Raw genomic sequence first — 14,667 nt, forward strand, 5'->3', positions numbered from 1 at the left:
ATTAAGTTTCGTAGAACACATTGACAAAATAACATTACGAGCCTGGAAGATAACCGGACTAGTTTAAAGGATTTGTAAAGATTTTAAAAACCCTGCCTCTATCTTGAACCTGTACAAAGCACTAATTCACAGTAACCTCAAATATGCATCTCCTATCTGGAACCCCTACTATAATGTTCACATTAATAGAATCGAACGCGCTCAACGTAGTTTCACTAGTTCCTTGGCTTATATAGATCGAAATTGTCCCTACCGTGCCAATTATCGTACTAGGTTATCTTACTTTAAGCTCGATTTTCTTGAGATACGACGAAAAATTAGTAACATTAAAATACTTTACAAGCTCTTCCATGGTCAAATATTATGTTCTGATATTCTCCAGCACATGCCAATAAATGTCCCAAGGTCTATTCCAAGATATCCTATTACGAATATTTTAATCTGAAAAGTTCCAGGACGAACGTAGGGAAATATTCTCCTTTGAACAGACTCATGGCAACATATAACGAATTTTCGTCTAAAGGTGATATTGATATCTTTCACCCTCAAGATTGTGCCAAATTTGTTAGAAAGTGTTTAGATAAATTTATGACGAAGAATGATTGTAGTAATAGTTAATAATTATTTGTAGCATTTTACTACTCTATCTTACCCAGATTAAGTAGATTAATTAAGTATTAAGTAGATTGCATATGTAACTGCTTGCATACTCAAGAAAATGAGTTGGCTTCTACTACTACTAATATTACCACAGTGCCTCAAACTATCAAGTTGACTCAATGTTCACCAAAAATCCACAACCACAATAAACTGGGGTTAGAAATGAATAAAAATGTTAAAAATGTTATAGTAGTATCCGATAAGTTAGGTCAGGACTTTGACTCAATACTAAAAAGTGAGGTAGAAAATGTATTCAACACATGTACACCCGGGGCAAGCTATCAGTACTTAATAAATAAGATAAGTTCAATGCATCTGGATTCCACTAATATAGTTGTTTTAATGTATGGTGACAGTTTGTCTCTTAATAAAAAGAATTTAATTAGGGATACAAAATTATTGCTTGAAATACAAAATCAAAAGAAATGTAAATTTATAATTAGTACATTTCCATATTCGCACACCTTGACAGATGCATAGAACTTACATATTTATGATTTAAATGTATGTATGTTTATACAATGTGACTCGACATTGTAGTTATGATGTCATGTTATTATATTATACATAAATAAATTATTTATAGGTTTAAGTTGACAGAGGGTACTATGTATCTACCAATTAAATCCAGAATACAACTTGGTAACCTAATTGCTTATAATATTAATAATTGTTCTATGTGTAATGTTACCAAGGATCATACATATATTTATAAAAATAATAACCTAATTTACATTAACACTGACAAAAGTAAGGATATTAAAATTCATAGTTTAAACTAAATAAAATGACAAAACCTATGCCATCTTACTCAAATATTATACATCAAAATATAGGCATAGGTGGCAAAGATCATGAAATAGAATTATTTTCAGAATGTTATAAACTCATGTATTTTGTTTCACAGAGCATTGGATCAAAAGTTTTGACATAATTATAATAATAATATACTTTATTGTACACCACAGTAACACAGTAATTTAACAATAAAAATGAAATATATACAGAATAAAAGTAGATGCACAATAAGGCGGTCTTATCGCTAGGTAGCGATTTCTACCAGACAACCTTATGGGCTTAGAAACACAGTCATGATTTCAGAGAAGGGTGGTGTCACATGTTATAATGTTTAATGTATATTAAATAATAATTATCATATAATATACATACACATATTCATACAAAAATATATAAATACATATATACTTACTTACATACTTACATACATACATACATACATACATACATACATACATACATACATACTGTTAGCATATTTATTTTAATATGATCATATTTTATTGTTTAAATGTATTAAAGTATTATCAGCATAAATAATTCGATTTAAATAGTTGTTACAATTTGCGTTGATTGTCAACATCCGGTTTTGACTAAATTGTTTTTTAAAATGGATCGAAACCGGACACAGTCGAAGGAGGGGCGTGTAAACATTAAATACTAGGGAGTAAGCCTAGAAATGGTCATTCTTACTTTAATCGTCGAATTGGAAGGATCGAAAACCACTTCAGGAGAGATTTATTGATTAGCTTATTGATTGGCTTATACAAGTTTTTTGCACATTTTTTCAAAAATAATGGAGGTATATTTACAAACAAGATCAAGTGAGGAAACTATTATAAGGTCTAAAAGAGATGGCATACAGTTCGGTAGTTTGTGAGTAGCAGAAAGACGTAAAATGTGTAAATCGCAGGCTTCAATTATAGACACGAGTTTATTAGAGCGATTGTCATTCTTGAGTAAACAGGTGTTAAAATCACCCATTATTATAGTTTGACTATATAATGGGGTTAGAGTCTCTAATAAACTTTCAAATGCAGAGAAATAAGGAGAGAAGGGCTATAACACCGAGCAAGATTTTAGTATGGGATAGCACGACTTCTAAAAGCAGATGTTCGGCCGCATCAGGGGGAGGGGGCGAATTTAAAATTTTAAAAGGAATATATGAGCGGAGATAAATCGCGACTCCACCACCTCCCCTGCCAATGCGGTCGTTGCGGATGAGATGAAACCCAGGCAAGGAGTAAGACGTGGAGGGCAGACAAGGCTTAAGCCAAGATTCTGAAATTAAAATTGCATGTATGTTTCTTGATTCAAAAGATGCAAGCATGTCTGGGTAATGAGCCGGAATACTTTGGGCGTTGATATGAAGTACATTAAAATTTTTCCCAAGAGTGGAGAAATGAGAATTAAGTGTTACATTTAATGGAACGAAACTTGTACTGTGGTAACTTGCATTGCTACTCGAGTCATCATCGGACGAAAAGGACAAAAACTGGTCACTCTGTATACTACTATTTGATATAATAATAATAATAATAATCTTTTATTTAGACCAGTCTGATCATATTTACAAAATTGTTAGTATAATGCACTCCTTAACTCATTGTTACATGCTTTGTTTGCCAGCACATGGACAATACTGCAATGGTTCAAGTACTGACAATCAAACCTGTCAGAAAACGCCTTAAGGATGCTGTTAAAACTGGCTCGAACCCTACGCACCAGTGATGTACACCGTTTACGCATGGTTGCGTAAAAGCAGTCCACATTCGCCTCGGCGAACATCCCAGACGCGCTGCAGAATCGAGGCAACCCCATCAGCAACCTAAAAGCGTTGTTGTACTGCACACGTAAGGCGTTGTACTGTTTTTGCGAATAATCAATCCACAGGCTGCTCGTGTAGAAGGATGTACAGAAGGCTCTAAAAAGAGTTATTTTAACCGGTGTAGTACAACGAGCGAACCTGCGTGCGATCATGTTCGTTCTAACAGACAACGCCCTGCGTTCTCGCTCGATATCTGCATCGTCCTTCAGGTCAAAGGATAGCACATGCCCTAGATATTTAAATTGATTTTCCCCGTTCAATGGGGCGCCGTCTAGTTTTATCGACGGTATAGTTGAGGGCAGTACTTTTCCCTTAGCCTTGAAAACCATACACTCGCTTTTACGTACATTATAGACAAGACCATGTCGTCTGCGTAACTGATATTGTTGATATTTACTCCATCAATATGGCATCCGGCACGCGTGCTACTGAGCTCCTCTATTAATGCGTTAATGTACAGGTTAAAGAGCTTAGGTGAGGTTAATCCACCCTGTCTCACGCCGCATTCCAACCTGTACGGGGACGAGAAACTATTTGACCATCGCACGACGTTCGACTGGTTTCTATACCAAAATTTAAAGATACTGTTTACTCCTGTCGGAATACCAGTATCCCGCATCTTTTTCCACATAGACATAACTGAGACAGTAATATATAAATGGACATATGATTAAATTAAATAAAAACAATATATAAGAAAATACTTATAATGTATAAATATTAATAAATAAAAATAAATAAAAAAATAGAAAACAGAATTAAAAATAATAATAATAATAATAGATATGGAGTTTTCAAAAACTGTGTTTCACAACCCACCAGCTTTAAAACATAATACTAATATTAATTCTTAACAATAATTGCTTACAAATAAAGGGGAAACCCACACACAACTTCTTAAAAAAAAAACATAGTATACAAAAATACAAAACAAAAACATAAAGAAAAGTTAATAATATATCTAAGAAAAATGTATAATAAAAAAATGCTTTATAAAATTCTATACTGAACAAAGATAGATAAAATTTATATCTATCTAAAAAAAATAAGCTCACTTTCTTTGTTCAGCAAAATAGACTAAAAAGCACAAAATAAAAAATAACATCTAATTAATAAATGAATAAAGATACAAAATCCTTATTTAAATATCAACACTAAATGACAATATTGTAGTAGTTAAATGATTACATAATCTATGACCATCTGTCATACCATGTCAACTGTCAACAGTCATCGTCAATTAGTGTGACAGTAAACCTAACACTAAGTACGGTATTTTTATAAGAAATATATTTCGAAGTTTAAATATAAATACTATTATTTAACTATCTAAATGAAGAATTGAAATATTGAATTGAACTGAACTGAACTAATTAATTAACTATTGTAAAATAGTGTAAAACTAATACACTTTAAAAGCAAACAATGATGAAAGATCAATGTAATAAAACTATGTATTGTGAAGAGCCTTACTTCTTGACGACCCTTTTGGGTCTCGTAGTATACGAAGGCACCTTACTGCCTTTTGGGATAGTTGCTGAGCTCGCCGGTACCGTGGATGGTGCAGAAGTATCTTCCACTGGACGCTGTATAGCATTTACTTCCGACACCGACACCACACGATGACGGTATCCCTCGGCATCTAACACAATTATGCAGCCGTCTTTTGTCCAGCACTGCCTAATTCCAAAAAGTCTTCGTGCCAGTACAAATGCTTCATGCCGGGTCTTAGCGAGGAACTCAGATAATGTTATTCCTGTATCTTTCAAACTCATCTTAGAAGACCAGAGCTTATCCCGCAGTGACGCATCTTTAAACCTGACAAGAATTGCACGTGGTTTGTTTCCAGCAGAGGATCCGAGACGCTCGTAGCGGGTGTAGTCAGAAGGAGAAAACTGTGAAAATTTGAAATGCTCAGACAGTATTTTTGTTACAAGCGAAGAAGTATTTTCCTTTTTTTCTTCGGGCACACCGTGAATTAAAATTATTTTCCTCCGGGATCTCATCTCAAATTCATCTTACTGCCTTGTAAGCAACTCAACCTTTACCTGGAGACTCTCGAGGGTAGACAAGACGAATGTTCGAAATGTCAGGAACTGTACATTTATATTTGACGTTGGACTTGTAGCGGGTGAAACTGCTTTCAGATCTTTTTGAAATTCTGCCATGCGTGTGTTAAAAGTCTCAGTTAATTCCAGTAACGACTTTTTAAGTGAATCCATAGTGTTCTTCATTATTATTATATTTGTATTAGGTTATGTTGTGATGTGGCACTTGTGTTGTATATATTATTGTAGAATGTTTGTAAACGAATTATATGAGAGGACAGCTGGGAGGTTAGTGATTTTAAATGTACATACTATTTTTGTTTTTAATGTTTAATAAATGATTTATAAATTATTTTAATTGGAGCAAATAAATTGTCAAGTACATTCGTAAGAGGGAATGCTATTCGCGGTGGCTCATTAATATTAGTACGGAATGATATCGTTTGTAAATCTCGAAAATATATTGTGGCTCTCTCTGTCGAACGTACACAATAGTTTGGACACGGGTTCATTTCCTGACTTGTTAAAATTTAGTAAAGTCTTATCACTTTTTAAGAATGGAAACAGGAGCGATCCCAGTAATTACAGGCCTATTTCAATACTCCCATTTTTAAGCAAAATTTTCGAAAAAAATATTTTAAATCAACTTCTTATTCATTTTGGTACAAATACGATTTTTCATAGTGGGCAATTTGGTTTTACAATAGGTCGATCAACAACTGATGCGGGAATTGCACTTCTTAAGCATATTTATAAGGCTTGGGAGAAATCACAGAATGCTATTGGAGTATTCTGTGATTTATCTAAAGCATTTGATTGTGTAGAACACGAGACGCTTCTTTATAAACTCAAATATTACGGCGTTAAAGGTAGGGCTCTTGATCTCATTGCTTCATAATAAAGTCAAAGAATCCAGCAAGTTTTCATTAATGGAATAAAGTCTACTGGATCTACGTTAAAAATGGGTGTTCCACAAGGTTCAATTTTGGGTCCCTTTCTATTTCTAGTATATATAAATGACCTTCCTTTCTTTGTTAAAGGTATTTGTGATATAGTATTGTTTGCTGACGACACTTCACTGATTTTTAAGGTTGACTGGAAAAAAACTGACTATGACGATGTGAACGGTGCCTTATCACAGATACAAGATTGGCTTAAAGTAAATAATTTGGTTTTGAATACTCAAAAAACAAAATGTGTAGTTTTGTTGGGTAAAACTACACATTTTGTTTTTTACCAATGTTAGAAAGCAAAATTATAATATATCTTTAAGCGATGGCCCGCTTGATGTAGCCGATACTACGTTGTTCTTGGGAATAGAATTGGATTCCAGACTTCAGTGGAGTCCCCATTTGTCGTCCCTAACAGGAAGACTCAGCTCCGCAGCATACGCGGTTAGAAAAGTTAGACAACTAACTCATATTGATACCGCTCGTTTAGTTTATTTTGGTTATTTTCACAGTATTATTTCATATGGCATATTACTTTGGGGTAACGCTGCAGATATTGAATCTGTCTTTATTTTACAAAAGAGAGCAATCCGGTTTATTTATAATCTTGGAGCTAGAGACTCTCTTCGGGATGTTTTTAACAGAGTAGGAATAATCACTGTTGCGTCGCAATATATTTACAACAATAATAATAATAATAAATACTCTTTATTGTACATCAATAATAAAAAACAAGGCAAATGGGTAACATGTTGAGTAGATGTACAAAGGAGGTCTTATCGCTACGGTAGCAATTTCCTCCAGACAACCTTTGGGCATAGGACTGAAAATAAAAATGGAAGCGGTTTGGAGGCGTACAAAAGTTATAAATTAACTGACTAAAATATATTACATACGAATCAATATATATCAATATGGAAATATATATATATATATATATATATATATATATAATAATATATATAAATGAAATATATACATACATACACATGCATTTACATACACATACACATACATACATATACATATACATACATATTAACAAAAGTGTAAAATAAGTTATGACGTATTAAGCGACAAGTAATGTTCTTTTAGGTATTTTTTGAAACAAGTGTGGGATTGCGCTTTTCTAATGCTAATAGAAAGGGAGTTCCAAATAAAACAATATTATGTATATTCACAGTAACATTGATCACTTTGATAGACTCAGTGACAATCATTGTATATGCACTAGAAGTAAGGATAAGCTTATATCGCCAAGTTTCCGACTCCGCAAAGTCAATAAATCTTTCTCATGGCAAGGTATCCATTTCTATAATAAAATTCCGCAGACATTTTTAACTTTGCCGTCTCGTAAATTCAAATCGTTTATAAAAAATATATTGGTAAAAAAGGCGTATTATTCGATACAAGATTTTGTAGATGATAAAAAAGCGTGGAATTAATACCTGTTGACTTCCAGGCAGGATATATTAATTTAAATAATTGTATTAACTAACATGACTGTACTTTTTTTTAAATGTTGAAAAAGAGTAACTACTGAGTTTCTTGCCGATTCTTCTCGGTAGAATTTACTTTCCGAACTGGTGGTAGCTTCACTTAATTGTTATATGACGATTCAAATGTGCTTGAAAAAGCCCACTTGAATAAAGTATATTTTGATTTTTGATTTTTTTGATAATATTGTTATTATTTATTTATTTAGGCACACAAACAGAAGATAATTCGGGTTACATTTGAGTTACAGTAAAATTATTTTTAGCTTGAATGTATTCCTAAACATGTGTACACGGCATACTCATTAAAAAAACAATATTTTAGTCAGGTGCTACATTAGTTAGGTACAATTCATGACTAATGAATAAATAAAAACATATAAGGGTGATTCTACGATAAGAGGTAACTTGTGCGGCAAACAGTTTAAAATATAAATGTTATACTATATATTGTGATTTTTTGCAATTAAACACATCACCTTATTGTACTTTATTAAATAACGTTACGTTGAAATGCCTAATTAAAATATATTTTACGGAAATTTCTTATAAAGGCTTAAAAAGTCTACCCTGGCCTGTCCCTTGTCGGTTTCAGTTTAAATTGGTAACGATGCATACTTTCTCTGTATCAGTGATTAAACTGAAGTATTTCAGACATAAACTATAATATATATATTTCCGTATTATGAAGGAAAAATAGAACAATATTTATTTATTTGGATTTTTTTTAAAACTTAACTTTTGTCCCGCTATTTCTGGTTATTTACCCTGGCCAATTTCATTCCGCGCGGCACGGGCATATTCCAAATACCGCTCAAAGTCATCTATCGACGTGAAGTTAGCAAAGCAAAGCACGTGAGCCGTTAAGATCGTCATCATTTGTTAGTTATTGCGACGCGTTGATTGAAAGTAGTTGTTTCGCGAGGTCAATGTGTCTCTCCCCTGGTAAGTCATAGAAGTTATATTATCCATTTAATTTATTTGTATTTCGTAGTCTAAGTCAATAATAATGCAATAGTTACAGTGTGATACAAATTATACCGAAACATTTCTTACATTAATTAAAACAATAGAATTTATCATGAAAACGTCTCTCCCCTGCCATATTTCCCCTGGCAAGATAACTATCAGGGGAGAGACTTTTTGACCAGGGGAAATAATGTTAGTGTATATAAACTTAGACGTAGCCTTTTTAATCAACAAACAGTTTTAAATGTTTAAAATAATTTTAATAAATTCTTAAAATTGAAATATTTTTGGTTCTCAGTACATATTGTTATTATATATAATATTATTACAGCTAATGGCCCCTGGGAAAAAGTTAACATATGGAGAAAGATTACAGCGTAAAGCAGAGAGACTACAATATGAAAAGATTAAAAATGATCCCAAAAATATAAATTACAAAACCAAAAAAATAAAGCAAAATATTTAAAAAAGAAGGAGAAAGGAATTATAAACACTGTCGAGCAAATGAGTCCTAGAGAGCAACGTAAGGCACGTAAGATATGGAAAAAGAAAGCAAGAGAGCTTAGACAATAAAGTAAAAACTACTTGCTATTGTTTGAGGGGCACAAAATTTGTTACATTCGGCTCAACCCATATGGACCCGCACCCGAAATAGAGATTATCCATTTCTGGAGCGATGGAACCGTAACACAATACCGCAACAGAGACGTGTTTTACTTTCTTGTCACCCATTTAACAGTTATACCTGAATTACCATGAACCAGTACACGGTAAAGTTCCTCCTGATGCTGTAGGAGCTATTTGTTAAATATCAGCAGGCAGATTAGTTGTTAGTGGAAAGATTTAGTATCTCCGAGAGAGTTGACAAATGTTATTCGGAAGAACTGTCCTAGCATCAATGGTTTCGTTATTGATAACGAAAATATCCTCAAATAGGTGCTTTAATTACTTGTGGTAAAGAACAATAAAGAGTTTTCCCGGTACATTGCGTGTCCGTCAAGTGTTATGGAATTTTATTTTATAATTAAACAAGTTCATTTAGAGAACTGTAAGCATACGTAATATGAAAATTATACTAGTTATCGCAAGTCCTACTTGTATTACTTAAAAGTCTATCTAGACCCTGGTCTGATTAGTATTAACGAATGAGACCTAAACTGGCCCAGTGGTTTGAGTACGTGCATCTTCGATGAATGCGGGTTCAAACCCAGGCAAGCCACTGAATACAACTGAATACTCATGTACTTAATTTGTATTTTTAATTCTTGCGCTCGGGGGTAAAGGAAAATTATCGTGAGGAAACCTACATGTGTCTAATTTCATTGAAATTCTGCCACATGAATATGCCACCAACGCGCAACAACAGCATTGTGGAATATGTTCAAAACCTTCTCAAAGGGAGAGAAAGCCTTTGCCCAGCAGTGGGAAATTAACAGGCTGTTGTTGTTGTTCTTGAATTTGAATATGTTATTATTTGTTGTAGGTACAAAACCATGTTAATTTCATATATTATTTTGAAATGACATTAAAGATACTTTTGTTTAAAATTCCAGAGAAGGCTGAAATAATATAGTCTGTTAATGTTTAATATGATTGGTAATTATTATAGTCTGATTATATGTTAAATACAATGTTTAACTGAAGTTGAGTTTACTAATTTTGTTACTTTTATTACCATACACTATCTCCTGTGGCTAAATAAGTGTCTACCCTGGTCTTGGTGTCTCTACCCTGCCCAATGTATTTACCCTGGCCTTGTAAAAAGTAATAAAATATGCATTAATTGACTTGCCCTTATGTGAAAAAATACATAAATAGGACCCCGATCGTAATATAAGTGTTTGAACAAAAAACAGCAACTTTTCTCCGTGGCCGTATTGTCTATGGACTTGAAACCTCTTATCGTAGAATTAACTATAAATTAAATTCAATTACTTAGTTGCTGATACAAAAAAAAAATTAAATTAAATTAAAAATTGTTTAAATAAAAAATTACATTAACAAACATTAGAAATTAATTTAAATTACATTCATTAAGATAACAATAATAAAAAGGAGCAAAAGATACATTAGATACATTCAATAAAGATTGTGTAATAAGTATAATTAAAAATAATAAATTAATTGTCAAAATTAAAATACAATTCAATAAAAACTACATGGCAATTTAATGGCAAAAAGTAAGAAAGAAAAGTCATTGGAGAGTTAATCATTGAATTGTCGATATAATATGCCTTACCCTATTTTTAAAACTAGTAATATTGGGATCAAATATATTTAACATGTCACTGTGTTTTGAGAGTAAATCATTGTATGTGCGGCAGAATCTAACAATTGGATTATAATATGATGTATTATTGATGTGAACGCTGAGGACGAAGGTATTTAAATGTGGATGACGAGATCTAAATTTGATGTTGAAATTAATGAGTGATAACAAGGCCGATGAGTCGATTCTAGAATGAATTATTTTATGCACTGTATAAAGTTCATTACATGTACGTCTTTGTTTCAGCGTAAGCATATTAAAATAGCTAATTCTATCTTCGTAACAGTTTATCTTTCTTTGCAATCCAAATTTGCGGCACAAGAAGAAAATAAACCTTTTTTGAACGCGTTCGATATTGTCACTGTGGATAGAATAGAAAGGCGACCATATTGTCGAGTTGTACTCTAAGATGCTACAAATTAAAGATCTATACAGATGAAAAAGGCTGCAATGGTTTTTGAAGTTTTTTGCGACTCTATAAATGAAACCGAGAATTTGAGTACTCCTCACAATTAAGTATACATAATGATCGCAAAAACGCAATTTTTCATCGAAAATTATGCCTAAATCTCTAATTGTTATCTTCCTTTCCAGACTAATACTGTTAACACTAGAAAGACCAGAGTGGTCAAATGACCCCAATGAAGTTTTTGATCAATCATATTATCAAAACCATAGCACTGAAGTCATTGTCGTTTTATGACTTTTAATATTTCGTCATTGTTTACATTATTCTGATATGTGTTTACCGATAGCAAGATAAATACTGATTAAAAATTATCACCTACCTAGAAAGACCGCAGTGGTCATTTGACACTACGTGCGTGCATTGTAAATATTTACATTTCGTTGAATATACTCGGTGTTGTGGGTAGTTGAAATAAAAGATTTCGTTTCTTTCTTGTTTTGTTCTTGTCGAAGCAAAGACGTATCACGGCTCGCCATAATAATATAATGCCTCATTATCGTTCCCTTCGCCCTTCTAAAATATTGGAAGTGTTACAAAATTTACCGGACGACCAATCAGATTGTGAACCGACTGAAGAAGAGAGGCACATTTTGCATTTAGACTCAGAAAGTGAAGAAAGTGATTACAATATTACACAAAATAGTGATTCTTCTAGGGATGATGATCACACTCATAGAGATTCTGATGGTAGGTGTATATTATTTTATATAATGATGTAAATAAAATAAGATTTTTCATATTGAGAGAAAAGGAAACCTTTTATTATATTAGCGTTTACTCCAATGTTTCAGATTCAGTACCTCTCTCGACTTTACGTAGCGCAAACCTAAGAAGAGGAAGAGGTCGAGGTCGAGGTCGGGGTCGAGGGCATCGTGGCCGAGGTTCCAGAGTGCAAACTGAAATTATTCACCACAACACTATTGTCGAGGTATCTTCTAGCGGTGTAAGTTGGACTCCTGGAAACTTATCAGTTTTGAATCAACCTGGTCGTCGTCCACGACAGAATATTCTAACAGAGGAAGCTGGACCAACTGCTTTTGCAAAAAGGTGTTACAAAGGAAGTATTTTATCTGCATGGAAACTTATCATTGATGACTCCATGCTGCGGCATATTCAGAAATGCACTGAAACCGAAGCTCGCCGCCAACTTGAAGATAATACTTGGACACTCCCATTGAATGAATTAGATACTTTTATTGCAATTATCTATGCTCGAGGAGCCTGTGAAGCTAAAAATATTGCTGTGAATGACCTTTGGGACAAGAATTGGGGTATTCAGTTTTGTTCACAAAACATGGCTCGGAATCGTTTCAAAGAAATAATGCGTTTCCTGCGTTTTGATGTGCGAACAGAAAGGGCTGAACGTTTGCAAACAGATAAATTTGCAATGATTTCGGAAGTATGGAATAAGTTCATCCATAACAGTATTTCATGTTACAAGCCTGGTGAAAACCTTTCTGCTGACGAACAGCTTTTTTCCACAAAAGTTCGGTGTAGATTTTTGCAGTTTATGGGTAAAAAACCAGACAAGTTTGGAATAAAGTTTTGGCTTTGCGTTGATGTTGATTCAAAGTACTTGTGTAATGGTTTCCCATATTTAGGAAGAGATGAAAGCCGTCCACAAAATCAAAGTTTAGGCGAGCACGTTGTATTGCGACTCATGGACCCATACTTGAATACTGGTCGAAATATAACAACTAATAATTTTTTCACCAGTGTAAGTTTAGCTAAAAAGCTAATTGAAAAACTTACATCAATAGTTGGTACGGTAAACAAAACACGAAGAGATATTCCAGCTACTATAAAAAATGCATCCCTTAGTTTATATGAAACACATATTTACAACTCTGAAACCTGCACACTTACAGTTTATCAAGGCAAACCTTCAAAATTAGTTATGATTCTAAGTTCACTTCACTCTAATGTATTTGTTGATCCAGAAGAAGCAAAAAAGAAACCGAATACGGTGAAGTTTTACAATGCTACGAAATTTGGAGTAGACGTTATTGATCAAATGGCCAAGAAATATAGCGTCAAAGCACCTTCTCGTCGCTGGCCCGTGCAAGTGTTTTATAATATTTTGGATTTGGCAGCAATTAATTCTTGGATTTTGTACAAAAAACTATCCGAGAAAAAAATCAGTAGAAAAAAGTTCATTCTTGACTTGGCAAGGGAGTTAGTCGGCCAAGATACCAGCTCCCTGATGACACCATCTTCTTCACAGCCCGATAATAGCATAGCCCCAGAGCCTGAAGGAGAACGTAGTGGAAAAAGAAAACGGTGTTACGTGCAAAAATGCAGGAACAAAACTAATAAATCTTGTATTAGTTGTAAAAAGCCTTTGTGTGGCTCTTGTAATGTAAACAAGGAGCTAAAATGTCAAAAATGTGCCTAATTTTTTAATTTTTTTATCACGTGTTAGATGTTTAATTACTTTTAGGTTCTTTTATTTAGTATTAGATGTTAATCAATAAAACTTAAAACCATAATACACGAATAAAACATTACAACCCATGAATGAGTCATTTGACCCCACTTGGTCTTTATAGGTAGTTCAAAATTTCGGTCTTGCTAGTGTTAAGACTATATTCAAAATTGATTCGTTGCCTCCTATGGCTAAACGTAATGACGTTGCACTTATTTACATTCAGCAACATATTGTTTTCCTTGCACCATTTATCCACACTATCCAAATCTAATTGAAGTTTTAAAGCATCTTCGACATTATTGACAACAGAATATATCTTAAGATCGTCAGCATATAATAAACAAGGGCATGTCAATCTCTCCACGAGATCATTAATAAATATAATGAAGAGCAAAGGACCTAAATGGGATCCATGTGGGACACGGGAAGTAACTTTAACTGGAAGAGAAACTTCTCCCTTAATTGCGACTAACTGACTTCTATTATTGAGGTACGATTCCATCCAACGTAGTAGGTCACCATGAATACCATATTGCCTTAACTTCATGCACAGTATTATATGATCAACTCTATCGAAAGCCTTTGAGAAGTCAGTATAAATAGAGTCGACTTGCGATCGCTTGCCAATAGCACTGCACAGGTAATTTTTATACTCCAGAAGATTAGAACATGTGGATCTATGTTTTATGAATCCATGTTGTCGGGGAGAGATAAAAGGTTCAACGTGGTGATATAGCGCATCATAAACAATG

General features: G+C 33.5%; 1 protein-coding gene across 1 annotated transcript; it reads left to right on the forward strand.

The window, feature by feature from the left end:
• Nucleotides 1-11,625: 11,625 nt before the first annotated feature.
• On the forward strand, nucleotides 11,626-14,064 carry LOC124542758. The gene is made up of 2 exons (XM_047120656.1): nucleotides 11,626-12,174; nucleotides 12,279-14,064. The coding sequence occupies exons 1-2, from the start codon at nucleotides 11,973-11,975 to the stop codon at nucleotides 13,880-13,882; spliced, it is 1,806 nt and encodes a 601-aa protein (XP_046976612.1). The 5' UTR covers nucleotides 11,626-11,972; the 3' UTR covers nucleotides 13,883-14,064.
• The last annotated feature ends 603 nt before the right edge of the window (nucleotides 14,065-14,667 follow it).

Source organism: Vanessa cardui, chromosome W, assembly GCF_905220365.1.
Source record: "Vanessa cardui chromosome W, ilVanCard2.1, whole genome shotgun sequence".
Taxonomy (NCBI): domain Eukaryota; kingdom Metazoa; phylum Arthropoda; class Insecta; order Lepidoptera; family Nymphalidae; genus Vanessa; species Vanessa cardui.

Excerpts from the sequence above, each read along its gene's own strand:
- LOC124542758 (XM_047120656.1), top strand. The coding sequence starts at position 11,973 with ATGCCTCATTATCGTTCCCTTCGCCCTTCTAAAATATTGGAAGTGTTA. Across the intron at positions 12,175-12,278 it reads CACTCATAGAGATTCTGATG|ATTCAGTACCTCTCTCGACT; the intron begins GTAGGTGTATAT and ends CCAATGTTTCAG.